The sequence below is a fragment of the Vipera berus genome (assembly GCF_964194415.1).
Source record: "Vipera berus genome assembly, chromosome: 7".
Taxonomy (NCBI): Eukaryota; Metazoa; Chordata; class Lepidosauria; order Squamata; family Viperidae; genus Vipera; species Vipera berus.
Genome location: NC_138209.1, coordinates 25,384,144 through 25,398,035, shown reverse-complemented (window position 1 = coordinate 25,398,035; position 13,892 = coordinate 25,384,144). Strand labels below are relative to the sequence as shown.

The following is a 13,892-nucleotide window of genomic DNA, read 5'->3' as shown; positions in this document are numbered from 1 at the left end:
TATGATACATATACACATATCTTAAGTCCCTACAAAGGTGGGAAGAAAAATTGGAAACAGGTAAAGAGAAAATGAAGCAACTAAAGATAAGTACACTAGAAACTTGCCCTGGATACAATGTGAGGGAGAGTATTTGCATTAACTATGGTTTATTCTAAGTTCAAGATTTGTGCAGCATACTGAATATTAATATGATTTAAATCCCTTTAAACATATGCTATGAAGGGACGCGGTGGCTCAGTGGGTTAGGATGCTGAGCTTGTCGATCAGAAGGTCAGCAGTTTGGCGGGTCGAATCCCGAGTGCCGCGTAACAGAGTGAGCGCCTGTTACTCGTCCCAGCTTCTGCCAACCTAGCAGTTCGAAAGCACGTAAAAATGGAAGTAGAAAAATAGGGACCACTCCGGTGGGAAGGTAACAGCGTTCCGTGCGCCTTTGGTGTCTAGTCATGCCGGCCACATGACCACGGAGACGTCCTCGGACAAGCGCTGGCTCTTCGGCTTTGAAACGGAGATGAGCACCGGCCCCTAGAGTTGGAAACGACTAGCACGCATGTGCGGGGGGGACCTTTACCTTTACCTAAACATATGCTACAAAGATAACATAAAGCGTCTGGGTTAAAGAAACCCAAGGTCAATGACCGAATGAGCAAATATCTGTATTTCAGTTATTAACCAGCAAAATGATAATCATGTTATGTTCAAATAACTTCAGTTAAAAGGTGATGTGACAAAAGGAATAAAAATAATGGCAGACAAACACCAATTAAGGTTTATATGGGAAGCATATAAATTTAATAAAACTATTATTATCATGTAACTATAATTCAATAATCCACGCTTAAGCAAATAAAGCCATTCAAAAAGAGTCAGATATGAAAATCAGCTTTTTCCTCACTGGAAATCTTATATTTGATGACTTTCTCATAAACAGTAGAGTCAAGGTGGACTGTTGATTAATATATATAATTTATGGTACAGCTCAGAAAGCTAGAGTCAGTTTAGTCTAGGTAAAATAAGATTAAGGTATCAAACTACAAAGTAGAAGAGACTGTGACTTCTGGTCCTGCCTTAGGCATGAAAGCCAGCCAAGTAACTTTCCGTCAGTTACTCTCTCTCAGCCCAACCTACCTCACAGGGTTATTGTTGTGGGGGGAAAGGGAGAAAGGAGTATTAGGTGTGTTCATTGCCTTGAATTATGTAGAAAAAAAATTAAAGATGAGATTAAAAATAAATAAGTTTGCATCTAAAAGTGATAAATGGTTTGTCTATTTGCTTCTCTATTATAGAACAGGCATGTGATTTGATACACATAAACTTTTAAAGTCAATTATGTTAAACATTAAAATTAATGCTAGTTAATTAGTCTCCAACCTCCTAACAAGCTAGATGATGAACCTATTTTTAATAAATAGGTAGACTTTTGATAATTTGTCACTAGAGCAAGTCTATAAGAGGACTTCACCAGATTATATTAGTTTAAGAAGCAAGCCAGTTAAGGCACAAGAGGGGGAAATGCAGACAAATAGCATATTATATTACTAGGTATGAATTGCAGAGGTATGGATTTGAATATACTATACGATCCAGAGTTCTATCTGAAATTTGCTGCATGCTGCATGCTGCATTAGTGAAATGAAAAACCCATTGCACATGGAAAAATATATGCAGTATTCAAATGCAGATCTTTACCAGCAATTTAGAATGATAAAGTTGAAAAATTACTAATTATATAAACTGTCTCTCTTGTAAATTTTATGAAACTGAGACACCAACCAACCAAGATCTTTAAACTCAGTTTTATACTTCATTATATTTTATTTCACAAGTCCTGAGACTGAAAAACAAACTCAGAATAAATTTTTATTCAGTTTTCTTCTTACTAAAAATAAACTAGGAGTGACTTTATTGGAAGTAGAGTCTTTCTAGCTGACTCTGAAACAAAAAAGCAGAGAAATATAAAATGACTAGAGTTATGATTTTGACCTTTCGGTATAGAGTTAAATGTTCGTTATTCAAGAAATTATCTGAACTTAATGTCTGTCTGAATTTCAAACCTTTGCAGTAAGTACATTGTCAATAGTTTATTGTCACATAGCAGACAGAATAACTATATATTACAAATTTCACTGCAAATGTTTTTAAAAATGTTTTACATGAAAAATAAATACTTCAGTGAATCTAAAGTAAACAACTGCTGTGAATGCAGGAAGGGACAACACCCTAAGTATCTCTATTCATTTCCAGAATATTCCATATTTTAAATTAATCTAGATATAATAAGAAGTGGGAGTATGCTTTTGAAAATCTGAACTTGGAAGTAGTTTTGGTATATGAAGTGACATCAGACAGGTAAACAATGCTAGCAAGCCCTTATATGTACATATACATACAAAAGCGATTGCAGGACTCTCTGAAAGGTGTATGTCTTTCAGTTTCATGTACTGCAAAAGAGTACAGAATGAAAATAATTAATTGGTAATTCCAAATGTGCATCACTTTGCATAATTGTTCCTTAACCAAAAGCATACAATTTGATTAAGATTTTTATATGACAGATACATTTTGATAAGAAGTGTTAATATATAGTACAAGTATACATTGTTCTACAGTTGTTTTCAGAATTTGATGTAGCACATTTTTATGTTACCCTTATTGGGGGGGAGGGGAGAGAGAGAGAGAGAGAGAGAGAGTTACTAAAGCCATGTGGTTCCTATTAGAATCCTAATAGTTATTTTGCAAGGTTCTGCTCACTGCAGCAGACAAATTCATTTTAGATAATTTAATAGATGGCACTGGAAACCAAATTCATTATCTCTCAAATCACATTGCTAGACATTACCTTTATCCATGACACAGCTTATCAGTCTAAGAAAAAAGCCAAAAGGAAAGTAAGACAACAGAAGGGTAGGTTCAGCTCATAATTTAGATATAAAACAGAATCAAATTTAGACGCAATACAAATTTATGTACAAAGAAAATGAATTGTACATATAAAATATCTGCAATCATAAAAATTAAAAGAGCAACCCCCTAAAAAGTTCAATGCTGATTTTTTAAAAAAAATAAATAAAAGACTAAATGACACTGCATTAATAGATAATCTTTGAAATTATTGTACTAAACTTTTTAGCACCATCACTGAAATCATTTTAGCTTCCTTTGCTGATATTGCAGCTCAAGCTACTTGCTAAATGACATCCCTCTCATTCTTCACATTATTTACTGATGACTGAATCCAGGCTGAGATGGAGCTAGTCTTACTCCCTTGTATTATAAATGTATGATAAAATACATTTCAGGTGAACTATAACATGTGCTCCTTTGCATTTTCCCAGTGTGGAACTGACTTTTTGGGTGCTTCTTCCATTTTCACACAAAATCACAATTCTGAAATACTCAAACTGCAGCACTATTCTGCTCTATACAGTGGAACTGCATTCTGTATCACTCGGTAACACACCATGGAATGTATCTCTGTATTATCACACAGAGCTTTATGACAATTAAATGTTATATTTTCCTTCCTTCCTTCCCAGGGTTATTTATTGAAACTGTACCCTCCGGCAAAACGGTGTCACTTTCAAAATAAGGCTTTTATACCTCAATAACATTTAAATATTATGTAACATCACATTTGACATACATGCTATCAATATTTTGTTGCTGAGAAAAATGTACTAGAATGTTGTCTCTTTGCTTACTAGGGGAAAGCAGTAGTAATATGAATTATGTTTCCTGATGAGATAAATGGAACTTTTCATATGTCATCACTGAATGTGATATGGTATATATATAGTATCTGTTAAGTATTTTAGAATACCTTGCAAGGCCCAAATATGGGCCAAATTTTATTGCCTGTATCAGCCTAACCTAAGGCCATCCACAGACTGTAGTCACAACTGTGACAACTCATTATTTCTGTACATTTTTTGGATTGCTAACAAAGAATTAAAGGGAGACTGATATGGCCATTTCAAACTCATTTGTTCTCATCAGTCAGCATACCCTCCCAGAAGAACGAAGCTGAAGTCACCAGCCTGAGGATGACGGATGAGATTTTGTCGAAACGTTGCCCTGATACCTCCAATTTTACGTGGGGAAAAACCCGAATGACCAAAGATCTACATACAAACACCCGCGAAAACCTCAGAAAACATATATATATATATATATGTGTGTGTGTGTGTGTGTCTGTGTATGTATATATGTATGTATATATATGTGTGTGTGTGTGTATATATATATATACACACACATATACACATACATACACACACACATACACACACACACACACACACACACACACATCCTGTATTTTGCATAATCTCTGAGCTAGGCAGCAAATGTGCATGAATGTTATATAGATAAATGATGTCATTTAGATGGAGGATGCAGCAATTGCTGTGTGGTATGCTGTATGAAATTCTGTACCTACATATAGTAAGTACATCAGTCTCTGCAGAAAAATAAGTAATGCTAAATAACCAGGCAACATGTTGTCTAGAGATCTTGCATACTGTTTAAATGGGGACATGTTCTGTATTGTAATAATGCAGATATGCTTGTATGACAGGGTGTTCCTGTGCACATGACATTTATAGGTTTTACTAGGGTAAAACTTCTCTATACTATTCATCTATAGCAAATAACATGGAATTTTCTCTCTCCTTAGTATAGGGTAGCATGAAGGCTAGAACACTCATTTGATATGACTGAAGGGCAGGGCATTAATTATCATGAAATTTGGCACAAAATGATGCCGAGAGGAATCTTAAGGAATTTTATATAAGCAGGGAGAGCTGAAACAGAAGATAGTCGTTTGACAGTTGATCTGTTGCAGAGTGCAACAGCACAAGGGAATAAGTGGTATCAACAAGCTTGTCTGATAACCTTGCGCGGCGAAGCGTTCAGTTCCTTTGCACTTGCGCGCACAAACCTGAATTGGTCATTCTCATTCCCCAGTGCAGCTGAAGAAAATGGACCTTTTTTTCCCCTTAGCATTGGACTTGCCACCCGACATGGTCTCGTCCCAACCGCGCCTCCTCGCAACCCAATCCCCACCGATCGCAACGTAGCTTCTTCCAAGATGTAAATAAAAGCGGAACCCCGGAATGGGAAAGCGTGGATATTTACGCGGATTTGTGTACGCGTGTGAGTAAAGGGTGGGGTGGGTGTAGTAGTGCCTGCCACCCTCTGCCTCCGCGGGACCTACAGCGCGCACCCACCTGCCGAAGGCGTGTCTGGCTGGAATGGGGCGATGTCCCGCCTCCAGGAGGGCCAGGGGAGGAGGGGGAAGCCATCTTCCGTCCCTTGGCTGAGTCTCCGTTCCGACGGTCCGCTCCAGTCCTACGAAAGGGTCGCCTGGTGGCAAGTGCCAACAACCGCCGTCTAGTCCCTTAAAGCAGCGCTGAGCTCCTTTTGCCGGGCTTCTCTCTCTCAGTCTCTCTCACCTTCCTCAGTGACCCGTCGCCCTTCTTCCTTCCAGCCTCTGGCAAAAGAGACTTGGCACAGCCGTTCCAGAAAGCATGCCCGAATTCCCCACCACCGCTCGCCTCCGCCTGCGAGGAAGTGGACGGGGGTCCGAGGGTGGCGGTGCAAGCGGGGGCCGGGAAGCGCGGGAAGGGCACGCGACTGGTCAGGGAATGACCTTCCCCGGGAAAGTCTGAGGCGCAGCTGCCGCCGCCGCCGCAGCAGCTGCTGCTTCCTTGCGCTCTGGCGGCGGACGCTGTGGCGCTCCTTCAGCGCCTGTGCTCAATCTGTTCCTCCGGGTCTTGGTGCGGCGGCAGCAGCAGCAGCAGCTTCATTTGCGCGCGTGCGCGTGGGTTGACTGGGGAGAAGGAGAGGAGCGCTTTTCTCTCCCTCAACGACACGCGCGCGCGCGCGTTCACACATAAGCGGAGCGAGAGGGAAAAGTTGGATCGAAAAAAAAAGGGGAGGCTGCATTGGCGATGAGGTCATGGACAGCGCCTTGAAATACGGCCGGTGGCTGCCGCTGCTTGCCGTGCCTTACCGGCTGGCGAAAAGCCAGAAGGAGAGGGTGAGGGCGTGGACACGGATATTAAGAATCCGCCTACTTCACCCCCTAAATATAACGCTAGACAGCCGTATGGTACGCACCGGCGTTTCTGCTCAACGAATTGCAGGATTGTAGCCAGTCGGCACTCGCCACAAAGGCGGCAGAGGTGTGGTCGCGCAGGGTTAAGGTTTTGCTTCTGTGCTCGGCAGGACGGTCGTAGGAAAGCGAAAGAAAGGGGGATTGGCAGAGCAAGCCTATTCAGGTCACCTTAGTAATTCCCAATTCCTAGATTCTAGGTTAAAGCAGCCGGATTCCCCTTGTTGTCACTGTGGCCGAAGCTGAATGTGAAGCATGGTTCAAACTCTGCTAGGGAGCCTTCTTTGGCTCTGGGACTGCAGCCTAAAGCTAAGCAGGTTTTACATCACCCCAACTTATTTGGGGCTAAGCCCCTTTAGCTCCATAACCATCAGCAGGCAGGACAGGGTTGCGTGTTGTAATTTTTCAGCGTACTAGCAAAGTGGACCTTTCCTGATCCAAGATAATATATCTGTCTTTAAACAGGGTTTTAAGTGCCGTGTAAAATGATAGATGCGTGTTTTTTAATTTTGACAGCCTTTTACCTTTATTTTGATGCAATGTTTTGTTGCTACGTTTATTTTATAATCTGTCTTGTATTCTAGATCAAAATAAAATAATGGATCACTGAAATCTCCCGTTAGCACAGTGGTCACCAATGGAAGCATTAAATAAATGCAGTATTTGTTCTTTTGAAGCAACAGGCAGGATTTTGTAATCTTAGAGTAGTATATCTAATGGTTGGATGTTTTTTCTATATTGGGAAAGTGCAGGATCTTTTACATAGCCTCAGAATATGGGGTTTTAAAAAATGGGAACTAGCATCCCGAAGGAATTGCAAGATTCTTCTGGCTGGTTACCACCTTTTCCCTATGAACCTTGATTTTCAGATCCTTAGAAAAGTTTTTTCTCCATCCTGTCCTCTGTGGCAAAGCTGATGAAAACACAAAAAATAAACCTTTTAATGGCTGTTCCTGCCAAAAGATAGAAACCTGGCTCCATATTTGAGGGCTTTCTGCCAGCAATCAAGGACATTTTATGACCAGACAAATAGATGTAAAAAAAAGGATCAACCATTAATTGATACAAGGTTGTTGACTGCTCTTTCCTCAAAATTTATTGATACGTTAAAATGGAATTTTAATATATTTACTTTAATATAGGAAAATTGTTTTATAGACTACTGCCTCAAATGTCTCTCATTTTTCTGATTTAAATAAAAAGTACCTCCAGTTAAATCTGTTTAAAATTGAAACCTTAAAAGTGTAAAATGAAGGTAGGCAACAGGAAAGTGTTGGCTCTGCTTGGTTCAGCAAAAAAAGGGTTCCCAGAATCACTTGGATCAAGATATTTTTAAAGATCACATCTAAAAAATTGATTCTAAAAAATCAATAGTCATTATAGTACTTTTGGTTATGTTGGGATGTAAATGGCTTCAGTTCCACAGACAGCTCACTTGATTCTTTTCTCTCTCTCTTATATTTCTCAATCAGAGCATATGTATATATTAATAATATACATATCACCCATCTATTAATCTATGTATCTGTCAGTTTCCTTAAAATTTCGGCAAACAATTTGTCCACTAATATATACTTTTTGAAATAGTTTAAAATACAACAACAGATCTTCTCAGGATCACATGATTCAAAGTCCAAATGTTTGTCATCTAGTTATTTGTGTTTCCATAGGAATTAAATGCTATTATCCATTTATAATTTCCTGTCTGCATTGCCGCTTAGTACTCCCTGTCATTTTTCTGGCTCCATCAATCCAGGTAGAGGTTTGCATGAAAAATTAACTTCCCTGACTTTAAAAATAGCAAGGTGCCAGTTCAGAATCAAGCTTAGCAGAAAAACTACCGGTAATCTGTTTTTATCGTAACCCAGGGATCTAGAGTTTTCTTGATTCTTCCAAGTAAAACCTCCTGATTGGGCATACAGTCACCTTCAAGACTTTCAGATTATGGGTAGTCCTTAGGTAATTTAGGACTGGAATTTCCATCACTAAGCAATGCAATCATAAAGAGCAATGTCACATGACCATACTATTTAATAAAAACAGTTCTTGCAGTACCTAGTTACTGTAATTAAGAAAATCATGGGTCATTAAGAAAGATGGCTTTCTGCTGGCTTCCCCATTTACTTTGCTTGTGGGCAACTGGCAGAAGTTGCAAATCACTATCATGTGGCCATAGGATACTGCGACAGATTAAAATGTAGGCTGGCTGCCCGAATCACATCTGTGTGACCTTGTGGGTGCTGCAGCTGCTGGAATTTTGACATCCAGTTGTAAATACATTTCAGTTACAAGTTCATGTGGTCACTGAACTAGTGGTCATTAAATGAGGAACATCTGTACATCCAAAAGTTGTTGCAGAAAAATGTAGGAGAAACAATCTATGTGTGGTATGCTGTGTTTTTTAATGGCCTGAAATGGTTGCTGTTGTGTTGCTATAAGTCAGCAAAAGGAGAAAAACAAGAAAGGAAGCTCACTTTTGTGACCACTGGCTGAAGGACAGGAGGCCCTTTGGGGAAAGTAATATTCTAGTTTAGAGTCCATTTGGGGAAAGAAATGTTTAAGGTCAAACTCTTCAATCTATATCTACCCAAGGAAAGACAAATAGTCTAAAGAGATCCTTGTAAACTGGTGATCAACAATGAAGAAACGTGGTTGACCCATTCTTGAGGCTGTTCTGTTTGCTTGCACCTGACAGTTCTAATCTTGAAGTACAGGTGTATTTTAAATACTTGAAATACAGGTGCAGTCTGATAAGTGGAACTGGCTGCTATCCAGGACTACTGTGGGGCAAATGTAGACCATGTCCCATGCTGCCAGTCTAACCCAAAATTAGAAACAGGAGAGAAAAATAAGGACTATAAAAACTATTCTAGAAGGGAGTGGCAAAAGTGGGAAAGTAAAGTTGACGTGTGTGTGGAGCATTTGTTGGTTCCCAGATTGCAGAGGGAGAAGAAAAGTCAACACATGGCTTCCCTAAAGGAAGAGATGCAAAATCCCAAAGATGGAATCTTCATCCAAGACCCAAGAGGGGAAGAAGAGAAATGGCTGGCTACAGACAGGGAGCTGGAGTCTTTGTTGAAACCCTAGTACTTTCTGGGAAAGGATGGAGCAGAAGACTCCTGAGAGAGATTTGTCTCCCAACGGAAAAATAGCAGATAGTGATCAGCTAAGAAGATTGATGGCTAGGAGATGAGTAGTACTGAGCACATGTAGGCTTAAATCCAGCATATTCCTTGCTTTTTACTCTGTTGGTAATTCCAGAAACTGGGAGAGAAAAATGAAGGAGGGGTAGGAAGTTAAGCATTTGGAGAGTAAAAGGGGAATAATCTCCAAATACCCTATCAGCTGGAGATGGGAAGTTTCATAGGCACTGAATAAAATTTTGCTGGATACATTGGCACCATAAGTACTGGGTGAATTAATCCTCTGTTAGGATATGCAATAATTTTGTCATTAACATTCTCCAGTGTGGAGTAACCATTTACCCTTGCCAAATCAAATAGTCTATTTTCCAAAGCATTTTAAATTTGTCTGTTTTTCCCAATAAGTTATAATTTTGTTGCTTTTTAATCTTGTTTCCAGTAAAGGTTACTTGTTATAATGGTTTATTTTATTGTGCTTTTATTGCACATTGCACCATCAAGATGAAAAACAGGCTAACAAATTGTAAACAAATGAATAATATCCCGGTGTGCAATGCTTTGTCAAATTTGATTATTAGGAATGTTTACCAATATTTTGATGTAAATGTTATTCCAGATGTAGTAGGTTTTAGCCTACTTTGGATTACTCTAGTCTTTTTTTTTTCCTATAAGAGCTATAATTTCACACTCCAGTTGTTCTTTCTGAAGAAATGGCCTTTAGGTTTTATATAACATATTTACTGTGAAATGTTACAACCATCAGTCCATAGAAACACTTGCATCATTACCATCTACTGCCAAATTATTTCATGCATAAAAGGTATTTACATAACACAGTTAATGTTTTCCTGATATTAACCATTTTTATTCCTTCATTTGCCTTTTCATCTCATAAAATAGGATTTTTCAATACCAATATACAGTACAATTCCCTTTGTGCCCTTTGCTTTAACTATATGTGGCAAGAATTCCTTGGGTGACTCTAGGTAATCGCTATAGCTCAGCACAATTTACTTCACAAAGATGAACTTACTGGAGGGATGGTGAGACATAAATATAATAAATGCAAATATCTTTTATAATAACATTTAGGATAAAATTCTATCTGCACACGTTCCACTGAATGAAGAGGGACTTAATTCTGAATCTCTATGCTGAATTATGCTGATAATATTGTTTTTTTTTTGTTTTTTTTAAGAAAGTCTTTCATCAAGGCTTCCCCATTAAATCTAACAAGAGAACTTAGCTATAGGTCTGGGACAATGGTTTAAAAAATCAAAACACTAAAAGGATAGATTCCTGTTATTTTGAAGATCTATATGAAGATTAATAGCATGATCCTGAGAAGCCCTAATTAGGAAGGAGTCCAACTGAGTTAGCCTCTGTAGAAAATGAGCCAAGAAATACAGGTTTAGTAATGGATGCTTTCTGGGCTCCTATTCTTTAAAGCGATGTTTCTCAATCTTGGCAACTTTAAGATGTGTGGACTTCAGGTCCCAAATTTCCCAGCCAGAATTCTGGGGAATTCTAAGAGTTGAACCGCCTGGGTGTTTTGGGGCCAGTCACTCTCTCTCAGCCCAATCCACCTCATGGGGAAAACAGATAGAGGAAGAAGTATTAGATATGTTTGCCACCCTATTTCTACTTATAAAAATAATTTGTGTGTGTCGCCAGGTTGGTGAAGAGTGGTATATAGGAATGCAATTTCAGCCATATCAACAACAAAAGCCAACCATAAGCAGGACATCACAGTAACTACAATTTATAGATACCTATTTCCATCTACATATGTTAATTTAATTCTGAACTTATATTGAAGATTTAAGAGCCTTGCTGGAGCAGTGGGCTAATGCCTCCTTAAGTAACACCAGCTGCCTGCAATTAGTGCAGGTTCGCATCCCACCAGGCTCAAGGTTGACTCAGCCTTCCATCCTTCCGAGGTAGGTAAAATGAGGACCCAGATTGTTGGGGGCAATTAAGCTGACTTTGTAATAATGCCGCTTGGGGGTGTGTGTGAAAGCCCTAATAAGCAGGCATATACATAGAATGAAGGCTACTGCTAAGCTTGTAAGCCGCCCTGAGTCTTCGGAGAAGGGCGGGATATAAATGGAATTAAAATAAATAAATAAAATAAATAAATAAATAAGGCAGAAAATAAAACAAATTTTGAAGGTAGTATAAACACTATTGGGAATAAGTTGCCTCTGCTTTTTTTGTGTGAATAATGAAGTAATTCACTTTTTCTGATAAAATTTGTACCTTGCTGTTTTGAAATGTTTCTGAGACTAGGAATCATTAAATGCCCTATTAAAAAGTGGATACTAATTAAAGTGGGTATCTAAAATTAGCATAGTACAAAAATGTAAGGAAATTCTTATTTTCTATTTATTGCTTCTTGTATGCTACCTGTCATGAATATAAACATGAAGTGGGCTATCTATATCTTTAAAAGCATATAATACTCTGCCATATATCAAAATTATCTTTTGTAATTATCTTTCATTAGGGACGCGGTGGCTCAGTGGGTTAGGACGCTGAGCTTGTCGATCGGAAGGTCGGCAGTTTGGCGGGTCGAATCCCGAGTGCCGCGTAACAGAGTGAGCGCCTGTTACTCGTCCCAGCTTCTGCCAACCTAGCAGTTCGAAAGCACGTAAAAATGCAAGTAGAAAAATAGGGACCACTACGGTGGGAAGGTAACAGCGTTCCGTGCGCCTTTGGCGTCTAGTCATGCCGGCCACATGACCACGGAGATGTCCTCGGACAAGCGCTGGCTCTTCGGCTTTGAAACGGAGATGAGCACCGGCCCCTAGAGTCGGAAACGACTAGCACGCATGTGCGGGGGAACCTTTACCTTTAATTATCTTTCTCAAATATACTTTCTCAAATATACTCTTTCGACTACTGGAGTAAAAAGCTATCCAACCATTTTATTTGTTTCCTCTGAAATTATGTTAAATTTACATTAAAGCAAAATAGCCATTCCCAAATAAATTAGTGAGAGACAGTTCCTGTCATCTCCTTTGTAGGAAGCTTAAGGAAAACTGATTTCAAAAACAAAGATAGGGAGATGATAGACATAAAATAAGCTCAGGAAAAAATATGTTCATGGGCAAGTCAAAGACTATGAGAAAAAAGAGATATGTATCAAACCCCTAGTAAGAGAAAACAAGATTTTTACAAAGATTTTTAGAATCAGATTTATTGAAAGAGAAAAGATTACAAAAATGCCAATGACTAGGTATTTTTCATTTTTAAAACCTAGTTCTTGTTGCTAGGCCAAAACTTTCTTAATTCTCTTGTTCTTGCTCTTGCTAACTATCCTTAAAATGTGTAGAAGAAATGTCTATTTTCCTGATAAAGGAAAAATGTACAGATGTTAATTTTTCCCCCAACACACAATTCTTTTTTTAAGTTCTGAGAAATCCATATCATGCTTACATCTCTTCATGCTCCCATAAAAGACCTACAATCTCACCCAAACAGGTTAGCTGATTGATTTTAAAGTTAATGGATAACCTAACCTAACAGATTTTATGATTTAAATTGGATAGTGTTGGAATAAAGTGGGAAAATATTCTAATCCATGTGCAACTATTGACAATTTAAGATTGAATCGTAGGTTGGAGATAAGAGCATGAGAACAGGAAAGGTTGTCTATGTAAAGCATGATTTGTCTATGGAGAAATGGAAGTATAGACTTTCTAAAATTACTTTTTAGAAGCAATTCAGATGAATCTGGCACAATTAAATAACATATTCTGGGGGGGGGGGGAAAGCTCAGCATTCCTGTCATATATACATCCCACTTTGTGACTCTAAAAAGTTGACATGATAGACTGAAAGGTCAATAAAGTCCAAATCTTATTCTGGGGAAATAGATTTTAAGCTAAGACTGGATTAATATCTATTAGGATAACATAAAAGTTCCTTGTAAGGGAACTAATATTAAAGACCGTGGTAAGTTGAAATCCTGGTCCCCTAAGGTTCTGAAACGTGTGTTTGAAAATATTTCCCAAAGGTCATGAGAAATAATTCATATCTACAAACTATCCTGTCATAGGTAGTATATGAGTAGATGGGTATGCCACTGTAAAAGTCAAAGTATACATATCTGGATTGGAGCCAGAAAAAAAGATTTTCTTCCTTGTCCACAAGAAAGAGGATAGAATGCTCTTTTACGCAAATTCTCTTTGTGTATTTCTTGCAATTGAATAAAACTGCTCCAGAGGACTGGCAGAAAATTTGTGCGAGATGACTAACGGGCCATAATAATTACTAAATATTCTTTGCTTATTATAAAATAGAGCTTCACAGGCTCCTTTATTATATACCAATATTAAAGAATTATTTTGGGTTACAAACAGAAAATATGGTGCTAAACCCCTGCTTCTTAATTTTGTAATTTTGATACTGCAAGTGGAATAAGACTGATGATATAAAACTTACATTCTACAATTTAGGTTTTCTTTAATGGAGTACATGGCGATACCTGGGTCACTAATTTCTCCTCTTCCCCTCATCAGAAAGCAAGAAAAAAATCCACTTTTAGCAGTCCTTTAGAATGAATTTTAGGATCTCTCATTTCAATTTATTTTAAGAAACAATGTTTCATTTTTTTATTTCATTCTTACAAC

At 38.4% G+C, this 13,892-nt stretch overlaps 1 protein-coding gene across 1 annotated transcript in view; it reads right to left on the bottom strand.

Annotated features, from left to right (window-relative positions):
* The window catches only part of ANK2 (ankyrin 2), a 320,058-nt gene extending 314,207 nt beyond the window's left edge, over positions 1 to 5,851 (bottom strand). Inside the window, exon 1 of the mRNA XM_081332775.1 lies at positions 5,229 to 5,851. Within this exon, the coding sequence (XP_081188901.1) occupies positions 5,229 to 5,303 (75 nt within the window). The 5' untranslated portion in view covers positions 5,304 to 5,851. The remainder of the gene's footprint in view (positions 1 to 5,228) is intronic.
* Between the last annotated feature and the right edge of the window lie 8,041 nt (positions 5,852 to 13,892).